The sequence below is a fragment of the Alosa sapidissima genome, chromosome 5, assembly GCF_018492685.1.
Source record: "Alosa sapidissima isolate fAloSap1 chromosome 5, fAloSap1.pri, whole genome shotgun sequence".
In the NCBI taxonomy this organism is placed as follows: Eukaryota; Metazoa; Chordata; class Actinopteri; order Clupeiformes; family Clupeidae; genus Alosa; species Alosa sapidissima.
In genome coordinates, this window is record NC_055961.1 from 21,045,057 (window position 1) to 21,065,922 (window position 20,866).

General features: G+C 43.1%; 1 protein-coding gene across 1 annotated transcript in view; it reads left to right on the forward strand.

Moving 5' to 3' along the window:
- gab3 (GRB2 associated binding protein 3) overlaps positions 1-19,864 on the forward strand; it is a 23,579-nt gene extending 3,715 nt beyond the window's left edge. Inside the window, 10 exon segments of the mRNA XM_042093101.1 lie at positions 4,095-4,443; positions 8,880-9,093; positions 9,436-9,655; positions 9,657-9,843; positions 10,489-10,541; positions 12,005-12,218; positions 13,595-13,685; positions 14,795-14,876; positions 17,421-17,537; positions 18,561-19,864. Of these exon segments, the coding sequence (XP_041949035.1) occupies positions 4,095-4,443; positions 8,880-9,093; positions 9,436-9,655; positions 9,657-9,843; positions 10,489-10,541; positions 12,005-12,218; positions 13,595-13,685; positions 14,795-14,876; positions 17,421-17,537; positions 18,561-18,677 (1,644 nt within the window). The 3' untranslated portion in view covers positions 18,678-19,864.
- The last annotated feature ends 1,002 nt before the right edge of the window (positions 19,865-20,866 follow it).

Here is a 20,866-nt window from a genome sequence, read left to right on the forward strand (position 1 = left end):
TCCAGTGTTTTCCACTGATGCACTTTAAAACATCAAGACTGTGTGGAGTTGGACAGGGAGTTTTGTTTCATTGTTTACATTTTGCGAGTCTTCCCATAGCAACAATTCTACATCTTTGTGTACAGCACATTCTCTCATACACAAACACACATGTTCATACACACACACACAGAGAGAGAGAGAGAGAGGAGAGAGAGAGAGAGAGAGAGAGAAAGAGAAAACAGACAGATACACACACACACACAAACACACACATAGACATACTGTACACACACAAGGCATGCTAATACACATAGCTTTACTTCTGTGAAATCTGGGTGTGTTGCAAAATATGGGAAGTCCTGTCAATGCCAGGCAGTTAGGGGTGACCCTGCAGGCAGATGGGAGTCAGGTTGTCAGTGACCCTCCCCCCCCCCCCCCCCCCCTCCTCCACCACCCCCCAGCCGCTACCCCCACCCCCAGGCAAAGCCCAACAACATGCTGTTGCCACAGTTTAGACCACTTCCTGTGTCTAAGTGGAGGAGAAGGGGGTCATCATTTCTGTGAGAAAGTGCACAGTGGAATACACACATACACACACACACACACACACACACACACACACACACACACACACACACACACACACACACACACACACACACACACACACACACACACACACACACACACACACACACACACACACAAACACACACACACACACACACACACACACACACACACACAGATGTATGTTTGGTAAATAGTTGAGAGTTTCACTAAAGCAGGACATTTGAAGAGCATACAGGTCATAACAACAAGTCAGCAATCAAGCGTCATGTTCTGTACATACCTACAGTCCTTCCAGGCCCAAACAAGGTGTACCTTGTATTTATAGTTGATTTGAATACTGACAAGGTCAGAAAGAAACTGTTCTGTTTTCACTTTACACTCAAGGACATCCATCACGTGGAGTGCACTCTCGTGTTATTGTGTTCAGTGCCAGATTGGTTTCAGCCAAAACACAATACTCTACCCCGATGGATCATGCAAGTCTTCCATTGTTGAATGGGAGGTTCATCTGACGAAAAGATCACAACATGCTCCTCACTTGGTTTAGAGCTTTCACTCTGAGTCTTTCCACACACTCTGAATAAATCACGACCTACCTTAGAGCCAGTTTAAGTGTGCCAGATAAAAAAAGGAGCTCAGAGCTTTTAAGGTGCTACTTCGACTGGATGTAAAAAATGCATGAATGTATTTTACAGTAAAGCATGACCTAAAAAGTGTGGCCCTCCTTAGGTGCCTAGACTCATATAAACCACAGGCATCTGATGTGGTAAATATATCAAGATCCAGTATAAAGCCACTGTGTTCTGTGCTAGTATCCTGTGCGTGCTTCCTTTTCTTGCATGTGTTTGCTGGTGCAAAACCATAACAGTTGTTCCATTATCTGCACTTACATATTTTTTTTTCACCATCCCCAAAATAGTGGAAGTATATGTCACATGAAGATGGTGAAAAGCTGAACTCTTCGTTGACGGCTTGTATTAAAGGTCACGGTCATATTTTAGTCTATAGTCCCTCCGCTCTAGCTCTCGCAGCAGGGTAATGTCAGACAAATGGATTTTTTGTTCTCCTCTCGACTAAAACTGCCGCTGCGCTCACAACTTCCTCTTCTGCGCTCGGCTTCTGGGAAAGGCCAGTGTTAGTTCCTCACAGTGACCATGTCAAAAGCACAAGAAACGGGCCTTTTGTCTGCAGGCGAGGTGCAACCAGGTCACACTGTGACCTTGGCTTCTGAGCATGCTCCGTAGTGCCACGGTCTGGTTACCATGACGAATAACCAAAGCAGTACTGTGGTTAGATAAGGGGGTTGGGGCTACTCACACTCTGAGTGTTATTAGTATCACTATTAGTGAGGCAAATTATAATTGTCTAGACACACAGCCTATTGAGCGTCATGATGAAGTTGATGTCTTTTACAAACAAATGAAAAAAATAAACAATGGAGGACAAAAATAAATATTAGTCCTCTGTTTTTTGCACTTTTATAGCCACAACATACCCATTCCACTTGTTTGGCTGGACAAAGCAATTGTTAGATAAGCATGTGCTTATCCACATACTACAGCATGTTTTATCAATATTATAAGAGACAAAGCTTAACTAGATACTAGGTAGGACAACTTTTCCAACAATAGCTTTCATGCTACTGGAAAGTATGTGTTGATAGAGCTCTCTAAAAATAATGAGTGACTGACTGCGGTTTTCCATCTTCCACATGACATCATGGTCTAGCGTCTTTGCCTGCCCGTCAGCAAATAATCAGTAGGCCTAATTAAGAATGTGAAGTCGTCATTATAGGTTAAGGGAATTGGTCATGCCATTTCTCATAAGATAACACCAATATTGCTGACAGATTGCGTCAAACTGCTTTTTTCAACCTTCTCCCGTCAGCATTTTCTCAGTAGCACATTTCTAATGCTTAACTCAGGGGAGCCAACAAAGAGCTACTGCTACTGACATCAATATGGAGTTGAATGTAGATGCTGACTGTTTCTCAAATGTTGCTGACATGTGAAAGTAATTGTGGTGAATAATTACTTAATATTAATCTTAGACTGGCAAACTTCAGGAACACTCAGGAATCAGGTTTATTCTGTTACAAGCAGATAGGGTACAAAAAAATGGTCTATGATGTAGCCTAGGCCTGTAAGGTAACATCCTTTGTCTTGTGTACTTGATAGCCCTTAGAACAGTACATTAGCATTTCATTGGGAGAGGGGAGGGTGTCTTTGTTTTAAACCAAGAAGGGCCACATGGCCAACTGAAACTAGTCTAGAAATTAAATCATTATTCATTTTCACCGTAAAATTATTGCTGTCACATGTTGTACGCGAGCATTAGATGGAAGTATGAGGTCATTTCTTTTTCATCCGCTCTTTGCAGAGAAGTACAGTATCGAAAACAAAGAACTGTATGTTCCTGTCCTGGCTTCTTTGCATTGGCTCCCTGTCCACCTTAGAGTTCAGCTCAGCTCAAGGTTTTACTGATTGTTTTTAATGTTTTTCATGGGCAGGCCTCAATCTCTGACCTCATCTATTTACACCAAGAGCCCAGGTCTCTCAGATCCGCAGGGCAAAGCTCTCCTCCAAGTGGTTGGGTCACAGCTCAAACAAAAAGGTGACAGAGCTTCTGCAGTTGCAGCACCACGTCTGTGGAATCAGCTGGCTCCAACCAATCAAAGTGCTCCCTCCCTCCATCTCCGCTGTTAAGTCACAGGCTCAAACCCCACATTTTTTTCTCGGGTCTTCCCGGCCTTCTAACCTCCCATCGGTTGCTATATCTGTAACTCTGTGCATGCCCCCCTGCTGTCCTTCGATTGTTGTTGTTGTTATTGTTGATATGTCTCTGTTTGCTGTTGTCATTCTCATACTGCAGTGATTTTCAACCTGGGGTCCGCGGAGGTACTGCATGGGGGTCCGCCAAATTATTTCATCTGAAGAATTTTTTTCCTCTTCCAAAAGTTTAAAACGTCCTATAGGCTACATAAACATAAACAGAACATAGAAAATATGCTTTCTATTCGTTTATAAACATACTGGATTTATGTTTCTTATCATTTGTTTTATTTTTTACAGCACTTTGGTCAGTGAAAGCTGTGATTAAATGTGCTTTAGAAGTAGATTTTACTTCCTTACTTCCTTACTCATGTGACTGATGACATTGCTTTGGCTCATGCTTGGCGAGATTGGACAGATATGTCAGTGACAGTCATGGAGCACATTTTTCTCATGTCCTGAATGCTATTGGATACTGGATTAGCAGATTATTTTGGGGTTGGTTATGAGTATGTAAGAAAGTCAGATATTATAGAAATTAAATTAAATCATGAAATAACTCACTATCTGTATTTATGTACTCTATTTATGTGTTACGTACTACTGTCTTTTTATTGCACTTTGTACGGCACTTTGGTCAGTGTACACTGTATTTTAAATGTGCCTTATAAATACATTTTACTTACTTACTTTCTTACTTAATCATACATTGATCATAATACTGACTATGAGATCTCTCTCTCTTCTATCTCTATGCCTTCTGGCCAGTCATGGAGGAAGCGCTGGTTTGTCCTGCGTCAGGGTCGCATGAGCGGCAACCCAGACGTGCTGGAGTACTACCGCAACAAGTGCTCCCGGAAGCCCATCCGCACCATCGACCTGCAGGAGTGCGAGGTCCACACGCCATGCAGCGAGCCCCAGCAGCAGACGCACATGCAGCAGCAGACGCCACAGCCTCCGCAGCCCCTACACAAGCGCCAGTTCCAGAACCAGCACCTGTTCGTGGTGAAGACCGCGGCGCGCGTCTTCTACCTGCTGGCCAAGACCCAGGAGGAGATGAATGGCTGGGTGCAGAGGATCAGCCAGATCTGCACCTTCGGGACACCGGATGACACAGGTGAGAGCACTGACACCGTCTGTGTTAAGTTGGAAGATGGAAGACATACAAGGGCCCTGCTGTCATTGATGGGTAATGAGCAAGGTCTGTTGCACATGAACTAAAGCTATCGTGGGGTATGTACTGTAAGGCCATTGCACTGCCCCCCCCCCCCATGTTTTGCGATTAGGGTCTTGCTCATGGTATAAGATTAGCTAATTATGTAGATCATCGTCATTAGCTGATGATGTAGTTATTACACTAGCCTTAGTTCATGCATGGTGGACCTGGTTTGGCTCATTACTTGACTTAATGCGAGTTGCCCATCAATGCAATTTGGGACCACATTGGACCCGGGCTTATTTGTTCCTGTTGGTCCACATTGATCTAAATGTGAGAAATTGCATGTTGTCTGATTACTTCACATGACCTTTATTCCACCACATATGCATTCCATAGCAATGTAGTTCCAGAAATACATGTAGATATATTTGATATGTTTCAACATATTTGACCTTTCAACTTACTTGGCCAGCAGAGTAATGGACGTAACTGCTGTGCACCAAAACCAAATCAATGTTTTGGAAAGGAGACAGATTCATCTGATCTAATTAAAATGGCTCAGTGTTCTGTGTCTCCTCTGTTGTCTGTTTGTGTGTGCGAGCAGACCATTTTATTTCTACTTCCTCTTCTCAGTTCGGAAATGAAGGAGATATTTTCTCATCAGTGTACTTGAGTCCTTAGTCCCATGTGAAATCGGCTACTTGTCACTCACAGACTTCTCAAGAAGCTTCTGTTAAGATCGTGGTTGAAATTGAGCTTGTAATTGCACAAGAATCACAACCACAAACATAAGTTGGGGAAAACCTACCTCAGTGTCTTTGTCTCTCTCTTTTTCTCTCTCCTTTTCTCTCAATCTCTCTCTCTCTCTCTCTTTTCCTCCCCCCTCTCTCTTCTCTCTCTCTCTCTCTCACACACACACACATACACACACACACACACACACACACACACACACACACACACACACACACACACACACACACACACACACACACACACACACCACACCAACAACCAAACGTACCCACTATTGCTTAAACCACAAGTTTGGTTTTCCAGACCTGAAGGCTGGAAGCAAAAGCTAGGGCAGACCAGAGGGAAACAAGGCTACTGGATATCCTGTCAAGTTTACCTACCATTATATTTGTCCAACAAAACAACAGGTCTGTTACATCTACTGATAGATGTATGACCGTAATATTAGGACTTCACGGAGTAAATGCAATGGCTGTGTCAACACTGCAGGCCTTTCTACTGTTTCACCAAACCAGTCTTTTGTTTGCAGCCCATGGTTTGCAGCTGTTTTATTTCCTTGTAATAAGGGGGGCTATGGGATATGACGTGTGACTGGCAGTACTTATCTTTCATGCCGTGTCATATCTCTCCCATCACCCTCTGCAAAGTCTCTGCTTAGTGTCTGATGGAACGGACAAATCATTTCTCTCTCGCTATCGTCAATCCTTCCTCTCTGTGACGGAGTGAAGACTAACCAGGCTTTGGCACCTCCTCCCTCTACTCTACTTTGGTTTAATTGAGGCCAAGCATTAGCATTCAAGCCCATTCTTTCCCCCTCTCTCCCTCTCTCCATCTCTCTCTCGCTCCCTCTCTCCCTCTCTCTTTTTTTCCATCTTTTTCTCCCTCTCTCCCTCGTTCCCTCTCTCCCTCTCTCTTTTTCTCCATCTTTCTCTCCCTCTCTTTTTCTCCATCCCTCTCTCCCTCTCTCCCTTGTTCCACTCGGCACAGCCACATGACTACAGCTCAGCTCAGCCTCGACTCGACGCGGCTGTGGCATACGCAGCTGCACGCACGGCTCGGCAATATGCTCCTGCGGAGCCGACAGCCCCCGAGCAGCGGCGTGCCAACAGATGGTTCAACGAGCGTCACCCTCTGTCAGTTCCAGCCTTTGGATAGACTTAATCATTCCTGGGAGGGGAACACAGGCCAGGCCTTGAGCAACAGCACTAGGATGTTTGATTGCTTACGTAACACAGGTGGGATGAAATACCTGTGAAAGAAGATAAGGTGCGGTAGCTGTCCTTGGGGTGTTGCCAAGTTCGTTGGGCCTATAGATGGGGTGGATGTAGTATAGTGGTTAAGAAGCTGGGTTTCGCTCCACCTAGCTCCACTCATCCATCTGGAACCGATCCATTGAAGTGTTGCTTCAGAAGGCTGGGCCTAATCAAAAAATGCTTGCATATGATTGAATAAGCCACTTGTCCGTCATCTATTGACGTGCTACTTCAACCACTCACATCGAAGCCAACCCGTGATGCTAATAACAGACTCACAGTCGCTTCTACGCTATGTCACATCTATGAAACTCCCGCCCTGCGTCCTGATTGGCTAAACCATAAAGTTGGTTGGAGAAATCACTCTCAATGGAAGAGGTCCCAGATGGATGTGAGTGAAGCTAGGCGGAGCTAAGCGGAACGACATTCATCTGGCTAGGGTCAGGTTAGGGCTAGCATGCAGTAGCCTGCAAAGTTGTGGGTTCAATTCCCTGCTTACACCGTTGTGCCCTTGAGCAAGGCACTTAACCCCAAGTTGCTCTGGAGACAGTGGCCCTTGTAATGTAAATGACATATGTAAGTCGCTTTGGATATAAGCGTCTGCTAAATGAATACAGTACATGCACATGTAGACCAGAGATTCTGAACCTTTTTGGGCCTAAGGCACACCAACGGTCAAACCAGAACGCCAAGGCTCACCGACTCATGGTTATTGATCATAAATGATGTTGCACACATTAATATAGGCTATAACAGGGGTGTTTGTTCTTGTGCCTATATGTTTTCTATACAGAGCGTTCATGGGCCGAGACCACAGTGATAAGCATACGCTCAACATGACGTTGACTGAGCCTCGAGTCGGCACACTGGTTGAGAACGACTGCTATAGATGGCGTGACGCTAAGACGTCACGTCGTCCGGAGACACAAGAGGCATAGAGGATAAAAGAGGCGTGTTGCTGTCTGTGGTGTGGAGATATGCCCACCTCTATCGATCCTCTTCTTCTTTATCTCTTTTCCTCTTTTTTTTTTCCCTCGCTTTTTCACTGTGCCACTGGCCGGTGGTAGCGTAGTGGCTAAGGAGATGGGCTAGCATGCAGTAGCCTAAAAAATGTGCGTTTATTTCCCGGCTTCCACCGTTCCATCCAGAGTGGCTCTGGGGAGAATGGCCCTGGTAATATAATTGAAATAGAGTATGTAAGTCGCTTTGGATAAAAGCATCTGCTAAATGAATAAATTAGATTAGATTAGATTCAACTTTATTGTCATTGTGCAGAGTACAAGTACTGTACAAAGACAACGAAATGCAGTTCGCATCTGACCAGAAGTGCAAAAAAGCGCAATGTGATATACAAAGTATAGACAGGTGGTGCATAGGCAGGACAGGATATATAGTGCAGTTTACTAGACAGTAGTATACAGTTGGTTTATAGCAGGTGGTTTACAGTAATAAATGTAAATGTAATGTAAATGTAAATATAAATGTAATGCTGTGCTGCTCACCTCTCTTTGTCAGTGCTTGTGTGAACACACACTCTTAGATGTGTCAGAGATAAAGATCCTAACCACAGGCTTGCCTAATGCTGAGAAGCAGAACAGAATGATTATCTCTCTCTCTCTCTCTCTTTAAGCAGAACAGAATGTTTAGAGATAGTGAGAGCACCATTTCTGTGACACACTAAGGTGTGACTATGACACACGCACGCACACGCGCACACACACGCGCCCACACACACACACACACACACACACACACACACACACACACACACACACACAAACATACATTTACATGTACACAAGTACAGTCAAGTACACAAGTACAGTCAAGTACACACACAAACACAAACTTGACATTAAATCATATCTAATACATAAATATGCCAGCATTTCCATATCATTTCCAAATATGGTTTGCCCCTTTTTTCAGGAACTCTGTGATTGCAGTAGTCATGTTCCCCAGTCATGCTCAACAAAAATCATGACATCATTTCTTTCGTTGCAAGTACTGACACTTCACTTTCTATCATAGTTTCCCTACAGCTGGAATTTCTACTCAAGTTTCAGGAATCTGAGTACCGAGAGTTACAAACTGTCAACTGAAAGTGACCACACATGCCGTTGTCATGAAATGACTTGTCGTTTCTTTTTCTCTGGTGAAACCTGGTGCCCCCTGCTGGTAATAAGCGGTAGCCCTGCTGCCATGTAATCATTCTAGTCATTTTAGTCACATAGTTACAACCTTATTTTCACTGTCACTGTTCACTGTGTTGATGGTGTCGTCTGGACATTGTTCAGACACCCAAACTTTTACCTTAACCCTCTCATTGAAATGTCATCTCTCTCTCTCTCTCTCTCTCTCTCTCTCTCTCCTTTACTCTTGCAGACTCGGCGGACAGTTTGACGTACACTCCGACGTCCCAACAACCTTCTCCCGCACTCTCTCCCCGCGTCTCCCTGGCGACCAGCACAGACTTCTTTCCCAGCGGCAGCAGCGGCACGGCAGCGGGCAGGGATCGGGTCAGTCAGTCGGACGGCCAGCCTCCTCCGGACTACCTCATCCTCTCGCAGTGCAACTCGGGCACTGTCAGCATCACCAGGTAAATCTCACTGTTTCTTTCCCTAACAACGACAACGACCCAAGTGCAACAGCACTGTATGTGTTGGCCATTTTGGTAGTTTGTTGCTTGTTTCTTTGTGCATGCTAAATACAACTGCAATATAGTAAAGCATTGATCAGGTGTCCTACTGTCCTTTGAGTCACATTCATTAAGTCAACTTAAAGGCCTCAGTGCTTAGTCTACGCACTCATATTTGTGTTTTTTGTGTGCCTGTGTGTGTGTGTGTCTGTGTGTGTGTGTGTGTGTGTGTCTGTGTGTGTGTGTGTGTGTGTGAGTGTGTGTGTGTGTGTATGTGTGTGTGTACTGGGTCTGTGTGTACAGACGCAGCAGCTTCACAAACTCCGAGCACTCGTTGGAGCAGAGCTCGTCGGACACGTTCGGCGAGGACGTGTTCCTGTCTCCGCTGCCCGCCACTGGTTCCGCCCTCCCCGTGGGCCACGCAGCCGATGCCCCCTTCAGCGCCCCCTGCGGAGGCTCGGCGCTACCTCCCCTCTACACCCCCTCCTCGTCTGCCACCTCCTCCCCCGCGCTCGCTCCAGCAGCTGCCCGACATCTTCCGCTTCGACCGGCCCTTCTTCCCGACCCCTGACCCCCCACACACGCCCCACACCCCACCCCCATTGCCCCCCAAGCCCAGGCAGCCCACCGACGCGCTGGGCAACCTGCTCGCCCCACCTCTGCACCTCCGCCACCGGGTCTCCATGCCTAGCCTGGAACTCTTCAGGAGGGGTAAGATTTCACACACACACACACACACACACTCGCACACACACACACACACACACACACACACACACACACACACACATGCACACACACACATACACACACACATACACACACACACACATACACACACACACACAGTGACACATGCACATACACATACACACAGAAACACAGGCACACACATATATACACACACACACACACACACACACACACACACACACACATACACACACACACACACACACACACACACACATACACACACACGCACGCACACACAAACACACGCACACATACACACACACGCACACACACACACACACACACACGCACACACGCACACACACACACACACACACTACAAAGCACCTACAGCGAAAGTCAGGACTTTTTCCGCTAAAAATAAGACAACACTTGTAAAAAAAATGTTTCCAGCTTCTCTGAAATTCCCCAGTTCTGTTTTGTTTACGCTCTTGATTCAACACATCTCATTTTGCTCAAAGGTTTGTCGTTTCATCTGTGTGTGGCTGTTATCCTTTGGCTTTGATGGAAGAGATAAAAGAGGCTTTTTTGGTGACAGTTGTTTGTGTGTGTTTGTGTGTGTGTGTGTGTGTGTGTGTGTGTGTGTGTGTGTGCTCTCAGGAGAGTACGACAGCTTGGCAAGAGGGAGAAACAAAATAGGGAGCCTCCATCTGGTAAGAGAGCTGCAGTGTGATCTGGAATGAACTTTTGTTTCCAACACGTTCATGTTTAGCTTGATGAAAATAAGTAAAAAATGAGATGTAACCAAGTTTGTGGATGCTGATTAAATGAAATCAGATGTTTCTTGTACTACAGTTTTTGCCCATTGCTTGAACACTATAGACATATGCTTAGACCAAAGTAACACAACTTGAAGTTTTTGTTACTATACCTTAAACACAGTGTAACCATACCTTAAACAAAAGCGCTGATTTGCACTTTAGTTTCAATTCTGCAACACACTTGCACCTTTTTGCAACACACTTGCTCCTGCACACTACACACTATTTCATACATAAGACACTTTGTTCATAAATGAAATGTCATGGATACCATTGGGAAAACACATCTATTCAAAATACAAAACACATTGGTTGAAAACACTTAGACACACACTTGAAAATATTTACTTACAAAACTCCAAAACACCAATCAGCCAGCCACAAATAGGCCTCAGTTGAGCCATTTTGAGAACTTTGCGAGCATGGAGGCAGGGAGAGCAAGAGGTAGAGGACGACAAAGAGAGAGAGGAGTAGGATGTGGTCGACGAGGCTATGCACGGAACAATATTTCAGATGATATTAGAGCAACTTTGGTGGATCCTGTGATAAATCATGGCCTGTCAATGAGGGGAGCTGGGCATTTTTGCATTACTGTATTGCATTTACTGTACTGTACTGTAAAGTATAGTACTCTGATGTACAGTATTGAGTTGATGTCATTTGTAACCTTTCAGTACTTCAATTTTTGGTTGTTGTGAAAACCTTGTTGGAAAAACAACATAACAAAAACTGTGTTGCATTGAGCTTCACAGATTGCTAACTGATGAACTCAATAAAACTGAAAAATAAAAACTGCAGTGTTTTATATAAAGTACACTAGTGTGTTGCTGCTAATCTGAAAGTGTATTCATATGATGCAAGTGTGTGTCATTTTGTCATCAGAGTGACATTTTCACAAAGGATTGTTAGGTTTTGATAGCAGAGTTTCAATTCGACATAGATGTTATTGGTTTATTTCCCAGTGTTGTGTCTAGTGCACTTGTGTGTAAAGTTTTGACACAATGAGCCGAAATTCAAGCAATGGGCAAAAACTGTAAAAGCACTCTCACTTTTTATGACCTTTGAATTGGAACATGTGTTCTGTTCTTCCCTCCCTCTTTCTCATTTTTTCCATATTTTTCACATCTCTCTATTTCTCTTTCTTTCTCTCTATTCTTCTCTCCCTCTCTCTGTCCCCCTCTCTCTCTCTGTCTCTCTCTCACGTTCTATCTATCCTTCTCTCCCTCTCTCTCTCCCTTCCTCCCTCCCTCTCTATCTCTCTCTCTCCCTCTCTCTCTCCCTCCCCTCTCTCTCTCTCTCTCTCTCTCTCTCTCTCTCTCTCTCTCTCTCTCTCTCTCTCTCTCTCTCTCTCCTAGCCTTCGTTTGCTCTCCCTTGCCAGTCAGATGACTCCTACGTGCCTATGGCCTCCCCACCACCGGTCACCCCCGTGGACATGCCCTCCGACGGCTACATCCCCATGAGTCCTGCATCCTTCCCGAGGACCAATGGGAGAGCAGAGCCACCGCCTTCTCCCGGGGCTGACCTGGAGCCTCCACCAGTCAACCGCGACCTGAAGCCCCGGAGGCGGGGTAATCCCAGATACCACGCCCCTTTTTCTGCTCACATCAGCCATTTGTAGTTTTTGAGATAGATAAACCTGGATTGTGTTCAAAAGTAAAGGACGAGACCTAGGTAGTACCGTTCTTGCTAGTAACATCATTGTCAGAGTCCTGGTCACTCTTCCACAGTACTAGGGAGAACAAGCGAGAACGCTTGACTTTTGGACAGCCTTGTCTGATGTAACATCCGGCAATGTACTCCACCTAGAGCGCTTTCTAGGCTTTTGGACGTGTTCAAAAAGTAGGAGTCCCACCATGTATTGGTTCTACCTGTGCACTTAACACAGATGATATCACTAATCAGCTGATCTACCTGGCTGAAGAAGTGTGATAACTAGAATCAGCTGGTTTACTGAATAAATAAGACAAGTAGGTCTTTTACTTTCTGAAACCACATTTTTCCACCTCTAGTCGCACTGATGTACTGCAGACTTCTGTGTACTCTACTCTTCACGATGACTTGATAAAAAAGGTGTGTTAGCTCTGTTTCGGTCGTGAGTACCATCGCAGATGAAAGCCGCAGCCCTGACAAGCTCGTCATGTATAGCCGGGAGCAGCTGCCGCACGCACCAGCACTTAATTGATATTCTCTCGCTATAGCCATGGCCAGTCACGCAATGATCAGGTCAGCATTATTATCTACCGCGTCTCAGCGCTCTCTCCTCCACCCCCCTGCCGTTCTCCCCCCTGGGCAGTGCAGGAAAGCAGCGGAGGAGAACATCTGCTTCCATCAGCTTTTATCAGACAGAAAACAGCAAAGGCGAATCATTTCAGCTATCCGCTTTTTAAAAAGGAACCATAGAGCAGAGCAGGGGGTGGGTGGGTGGTAATACCAGAAGCTTTCTCAGAAACAGAACCAATCTGGTGGATAAATCAAGTTGTTCTATTTATATTTGTAGTCATATAGCCACACACATACACACACATATATCACCTCAGAGAGGCTCCATGGGGTTATGTTTTTTCAATGACTTCAAGATGTAGTCATTGCTGCAGAATCATTAGGGCATAGTTCCCCTTTTCTAAAAAACACCCAGTCAAGTTTCTGTCCCGGCCTAAACTTGTGATCGGCATGTGACGCCACACCTAATGCTGCTGTGCCATGTTTAAATTCAAACATGAAGCAACTGATCACATGGCCCTCACATGACAAGTGATGACTTTGCAAAACTGATCGGGGACTGCCGTTTCAATTGATTTGACTGGCGATTTCACTGATGCTGTGGTGGTCGTGTTTGTGTCACCTCATACACAGTCCATGCATCTATTTTCAGTCTTGACTCCAATCCAAACAGATTGTTATGGTCAGGAGATAACATGAAATGTTTTTTGTTTTCTTTCTGCAGCGCGGCCGCCACCCCTTGACCTCAGAGGCTTGTCCACCATCCGAGAGAACCCCATGCACCTCCCCCTGGTCAGAACCCATACTGAGCCGAGGTAAGGATCAAAACAGTGTGGTCAGCTTTGTACACCACCGCAGACATTTGGCGTTTTCCCCCACATTCAGCTAAATATGTAGGAACATTCTGATAGGTTTATGATGGTTTTTGGCCATTCACCCACTTCTCCTACACATTACATACTTTATCATTCCAATATGCATCTTGCACACTACATTTGCACTATTACTTTTTGCACTTTACATCCCACTACATGTGTACTTGTCTTAGTATTATGTCTTATTCGTATATTTGTATTTTTGTATATTATGTTGATATGTGGGGCAGTCGTGGCCTACTGGTTAGGGCTTTAGGCTTGTGACCGGAGGGGTTGCTGGTTTGATCCCTGACCAGTAGGAACGGCTGAAGTGCCCTTGAGCAAGGCACCTAACCCCTCACTGCTCCCCGAACACCTCTGTAGCAGGCAGCTCACTGCTCCGGGTTAGTGTGTGCTTCACCTCACTGTGTGTTCACTGTGTGTGTTTCACTAATTCACAAATTGGGTTAAATACAGAGACCAAATTTCCCTCACGGGATCAAAAGAGTATATATACTTATACTTATACTTATGTGCCTATATGTGTATTGTTGTCTCTATTGTACAGTATGTGTCTATTACTATTTGTCTACTGAATGTATACTACTACATGTCTATTTGTTAAATGTATAGAGAGTTAACCCCTACCAAAGTCAAATTCCTTCTATATATAAGTATACTTGGCCAATAAAACTGATTCTGATGATGTTGTAAGGCTCATCTACCAGATCTTCCATATTGAATTCTCTGTACAGAAGTTGGACTTGCATTCAAATAGTATGTGACAGTGAAGTGGTGTAAAATGAAACCATCTGTGTGTTTTTTTTCTTTTCTTTTAAGAACAGCCATTGTTACCCGTGCATCTGCTTCTTGTGTTGCGTAAATCTGTCTCTCTGTTCCTCTGTGGTGCAGTGATGGTTGTCCTCCTCAAACTTGTTTGTTTACGTGTTAATTTTTTGCATTTTTTGTTTGGTGTGTGTGTGTGTGTGTGTGTATGTGTGTGTGTGTGTGTGTGTGTGTGTGTGTGTGTGTGTGTGTGTGTGTGTGTGTGTGTCTCACCTCATCTCCAGTGCTATACAACCCTGTGTTACTTCAGACAGAAGATGGAGAGCGGTAACCCCAGTGGATCAAGAGGCCTTCAGTACTCCCACAGTAATAAGACTTCCTCCCTCATTGCATATTTATTGCTTTTGTATCCATGTTAATCATGTGAGTGAACAGAATGCCCAAGAATAGCTTTTTACGCTGCCACTTGAGATGAATTATGTAGAGTTCTGTTGTACAGACTGTTCCTTTTTTTTTGTAAAATCTGTTGGAGGAAGGAATTGATTTCAAATTAGCCACAAGGACACAACATAAGTAACTGCAGTTTTCAACCAAAGGCACTGTTATGTTTTTAATCTGGACAATGCGTGTGTGTCTATTTAGCTATTTAAAGTGATACTATTATAAGGACAGATAAGGACAGATAAACACATGTATTTTTCCACTGGCCTTCCAGGATATGCACTATGCAGTTTTGTGTTCCGGGTAGGAACACATGGCAAAAATGAAACCTTTTACAGTGAGATATAGAGTATATACATACATATCCACAGCCTTTATCACCACAAGACACCAGTTAGAATGTTAGCAAGCTTCTAACTGGCAATAAGGTTGTGTGGGTGTTTGCACCCCCTTGGGCCATACACACATACTACCGGTCAAAAGTTTGGTGTCACTTAGAAATTTCCATTCCACTCCATTATAGACAGTGTACAAGCTGAAATCAGTTGCATCATTTTTAATGTGTCAGGTTTTGCATGCCTTTTAGACAGCTAGCTGGCTAGTTTATCTACTAATTGACACCAGACATGTTTGTTTTTACATTACATCATACTTATTTGTTGTATAACCAGGAAGGACTGTATAACTAATAAGCAATTTTGCATCTCTTTTGTAAAGAAAGATTTCAAAGTACAGCGGTAGATTCATGGAACCTCAGTGTCACTGCATCCTATGTTCCTGGTGTCTCATGTGAAACTGTCCATTCGCCTTGTGTCAACAGTGACAGAAAAAGTTTCATCATATCATCGTATAGACCTATTCATTGTATAGCTAACATAGAACAACTTTTACACACTGAATGTTACAACAGCAACCATTTCAAATGTCAAAGTTATGAATAATCAAAGAAGTTTGGCTACCTATTTTAGTAGTTGTTTTACTAGTTGTGATCACTTGGGTGGTGGTGGGGGGTGTACATAGAGGGCTGCTAGTTGTTGATTGCTTTAGCCCCCCCTGGTGGTTGGTGTCATTTGACTGCAGAGGGCACATGAACCTTTGTGTAAAGCAAAAGAGGAACTGCATGTAGGCAGAGTAGAGTGCCGAGTGCCTGGTAAATGCAAATAGCCTTGCTTAGCCAGGAGCCCCCTTGGGCCATGTTTCTGCAATCAGTCATTATAATTTGCATGTAGGGCTCCAGGAGTCCAGATCCTCTTTGCCTAAGCAAATTACTTTTCTCAGTTGGTGATCTGGGATTTCCTTCTCTTTTAGTGAGAATCTATAGCTTTTAGAATAACAATCTTGCCCAGGGACAAACATCTCATAGATAATGTCGATAAAGAAATTCGTTATAAGTTTTTGTTTGTTTGTGCTTAATTGATTTTTAAAAATCAGACAGCTTCACTTCATTTTGGGCCTTCTGGCATAAGACTGACAACCATGCCCTGAACAGCCCTGAGTAATGGCAGTTGCTATCATAAGGCATAAGGAATCGATCATACACACATACCGGTCAAAAGTTTGGTGTCACTTAGAAATTTCCAGCAGTTTTCAGATTACATTATGTGCTTACACAATTGCAAAAGGGTTCTCGGCTGTTGTAGAAAGAAATGGCTGATTTTTAATGCAATATCTACAGTACATTGCCCATTATCAGCAGCCATACATCCAACGTTCTAAAGGCACATTCTGTTTACTAATCTGATATCATTTTAAAAGAATAACTGAGAAAACATTGGAGAACCCTTTTGCAATTATGTAAGCACATAATGTAATCTGAAAACTGCTGCCTTGATTAAAAAAACAATGCAACTGATCTCAGCTGGAAATTTCTAAGTGACCCCAAACTTTTGACCAATAGTGTATATACTATATATAGTGTTGTGCTAATAGTGTGAGGTATTATCCTGTGTTTTAGCACCTTTTTCGTTTTTGAACCATTTGTTTTGATGATAACCTTAGAGAGGTACAGGTTATTTATTGTGAGAGTGACTCTCATTATATTCATGGTCGTCAATGTTTGACATTACCATAAATAATGTATACAATGTGGCATATTAAATTCAAGACGTTCCCTGATGGTGAATAAAATAATGGCAGAAAGATGTTTCATTTTTTTTTAACAAGACTTGTGACATTTTTAATGTGTCAAGATTAAGTGCAATGCCTGCAGGGAGAGAGCCTTGTGTTTGTCATTTCTGTGTTATGGGGTTTAATGCCTGAAATCACCTTGTCACTTATATTATGTTTCATACTGTTGTATAACTACTAGTGATGTGGACAACAACAACAACAACAAATAACAATAATGATGAGGATAACAATAATAATAATAATAATAATAATAATAATAACAGCGACAACAATAATAATAATAAGATGATGATGGTGATGATGATGATTAAATGCAAGCATGTGTGTTTATTTTCTCAGGACAGGCAGCTGTTTTTCCCCATAGAGTCGACACTGCAGCAGCCCTGGATGCGGTGTTCCCGCCTGGACTACCTCTCCCTGGACTTCAACTCAGCCTCCCCTTCACCCGTGCTTAAGGTGGGACGACGAGCTGTCAGTAGCAGGTTGATAGAAATCAAAAATAATCTCAATCCTGCACCTCCGTTCGGGGATGGCAGCAGGCTTTCTGTTGTTTTCCTTTTTGTTGTATGCGTTCCAACCTCTGTGCTTTTAATCCTCTGACATGTGGAAACACCAGCCTCAGCTCATTTCTTGAGTTTTTGCTTGTGTGAATCATAGACGAAATGAGCATGGGGTTTGTGTTTTACCCGTCTGCACATTTTTTGGGTGGGGGGAAACTGCAGCAGCATCTCAGACAATGACTCATCATATTTGAGGCTTGTCAGCTCTGCAGGAGACAGATGTACTGACAGGAATATCAATGTATATCCTTCCGTGGAGCAGTGCAGAGTTCTGAGCCGGCGCTCAACCCTCTGCAGAGCTGGACCCGTTGCTAAACGGTGCTGAGGTTGGTTAGGGCAGGAAGCGTATACAGACACCTTCTAATGAGGAGATACATCACTCAAAGAATCCTCCATAGAAATGCATGGGGTTAGTTCGTAACCCCAATATGGCAGTAGTCTCGAGACCTGTATGCCTCTCCATTCACTTGAATAGGAAAATAGCTGTCCGACAACTGCCCGAATTGCGTTGCAAGGGACTTGCCTAAAAGGACTTCTGCGTATATCTCCTAATCTCTCAAGGGATCACACAGCCAGTGCTCCTGTAGACCCTTCCAACTGCGTAAACAAACATGTGCGTTCCTAAGGCATTTAGGCATTTACCACTGGTGGCACAGAAAACAACATTGAGCTAATTGTTATTTAACTTAACAAGTTACGAAGTCGACATTTGGTAGAGCCTTACGCTAAAGTTCATTTAAAAGTATCTGCGTTGGTTTTGAACATTTAAACCAGAGTCCCACTAGGAACAGACAAGGGGCCCTCATAGAACATAATGACTATATCACCTTTATTAGGAGGACCTAACATTATATTCTTTCATAGGGCCTAAAATGTCCAGCTCCACCATTGATTTGGATATGTTTGTTTGTCTTTCCAGAAGCCTCTCCTGGCCGATGAACACAGGGTGGACTACGTTCAGGTGGACGAGAAGAAGACTCAGGCCCTCCAGAGCACCAAACTGGAGTGGAAGGATGTTCGCCAGTCTAAGTCCTAAAAAACGACACCTCACAACGACGAGCAACATAAAGAAAAGCAGTCCAGAGAGCTGTCTCTCCAAAAGCACTGTGTAGCATAGAAAGTCACAAGGACCAAAACCCCTACTCTAAGAGCACAAACCGCCTGGATCAACGACAGAGAGAGCAATAACAAAATTCCTTACTGCCCTGACGTTCACAGTCACTGAAGGGGTTGAAAAACAAGCCCGTTAGCTTGTCGCAGCCAACATTTACAGGAGAGCAGCATTTTTTCTACGCTTCAGCTCAGTCATGTAAAAAAAGAAAGGTCGCCAGCGGGCTCCATTCTCTCTGAGTCTCCTGGACAGGATCAGGCCTATTTGTGCCTCACAACTGGCCTTTGGAGCATGCACTGTGAAGGAGAGGAGAGGACCTGTGTACTGTGAAAGGTACTCTGACACGCCAAATGAAGACGCACAAATATCACAGCCTCTTCTCGGCTGCGCTGCAGCCTACTTCATTTCAACTACTGATTGTAATGGCTTGTAAATATGAAGGAGTTGACTAACTAGCATTACATTTTTTGCCATTATTCTGCCTTCATTACAAGAACATGCTCAATAGCACTGTAGCTTTCATTAGCAACAATGACTTAAATAATATATTATTATTAACTCACTGCTGGGTCCAGAAGGTGATTTGTACATTTATATTGTATGTATTTTGCATCTGTGTGTGTGTGTGTATGTGCGTGCATTTGTGTGTGTGTGTGAGAGAGAGAGAGCGAGATATAGATGGCCCATACTCTTGTCTATATGTGTCTAAATGGCTGCACTTGTATAGAATCTCCTAACAGAATGTGTGTATTGAGAATAAGAGACCTAAACGGCCTGTGTTGTCTGTGGTACTGCTCACATAAGCCTCTATCCCTAACAATCACGTTCCTCATCATTTCAGTCATGAAAGCAAGCACCTTTTTGAAGTAGCAATATTGCCTTGAGATAATGTGTTTGAGATGAATTTATTTCAATTTATTTCAAGATACCTTTTTTCCAAGAGGGGTGAAGTGAATAAATAGAAATGTCCTGTCCTTTTTGTCTTTTTGTTTTTCGTTAAGCTGCTGATTGTTCTTTTGTTTGTACACTGTCATGTATGCAATTATGCATAATCGAGACTATTTCCATGTCAAAATAAATCACTTTTTTAAATAAATGCTCTGGATTGCTAACCTTTGCTTTGTTTTTACTTTAAAAGCCATATTTTGTAAGACCAAAGGTTTTTATGTCATTCTATTTTATATTGAAAATAACAGTTGAATCGCTATATTTTAATGCATATATTCTCATGTGAACAAGCACAGTAGAAGTCAGCCATATCAGATGCAGTAGAAGTTGCTATTAGGTGGGACGTTAGCTTAATTTGGTATGGGAATGGACATGAGATGGGACATTAAGTATGAAAAGATGATGTAATTGGCCATAACTATAATACACATAGGCAATCGGTAAAGATAGGAATGATTCATACATTAATTACATTTTGGAATAAAATCAAAGTGATACTTAATTTTTAGTAGATTTAATGGGGCTTCAATGGTCTTTATTGGTAATGGTTTGGAATCATACCAAATTACATATATATAAAATTTTCAGTAGAAATCAAAAGGCTACAAATGGGGCCATTCCTATGTCCCCCAGCTCCACGTATAAAGCACATAATGGGATACATAATGTTCCAATAAAAGAAACTGGGTAATATTTATGAAACTTGAAATGGGTAAAATTTTACACAATCACATAGAAGGGTTTATGTGTGTTAACAGAAAATGTAACTGGGGAATATAGGAGCCTAGGACCATATATATGCACCACTACACTCTTAAAATGAATGTATTGTCCCTATCTGGAAGTTGTGTTATTTTCAACACAAGTTGTGTTTTTTTCAACACATATTGTGTAACAAATAAATTGTTGCTATCTGGACAAAGAGATGTGTTAAAAACAACACAAGTTGTGTTGTTTCCAACACATTCATTTTCAGAGTGTACAAATATGGAAAGTAAACTGCCCTAGAACACACAAACATGTTGTATTTGAAGTGGACACGGACACCAAATTATTTCTCAGGTGGGATGAATTCAGCTATAAAAAAGGTTTCCAATTATAAAGTGTTAAACAGGTTATTAAAAATAATACAGACCTAATATATTCCTTGAGGAATTCATCATGCA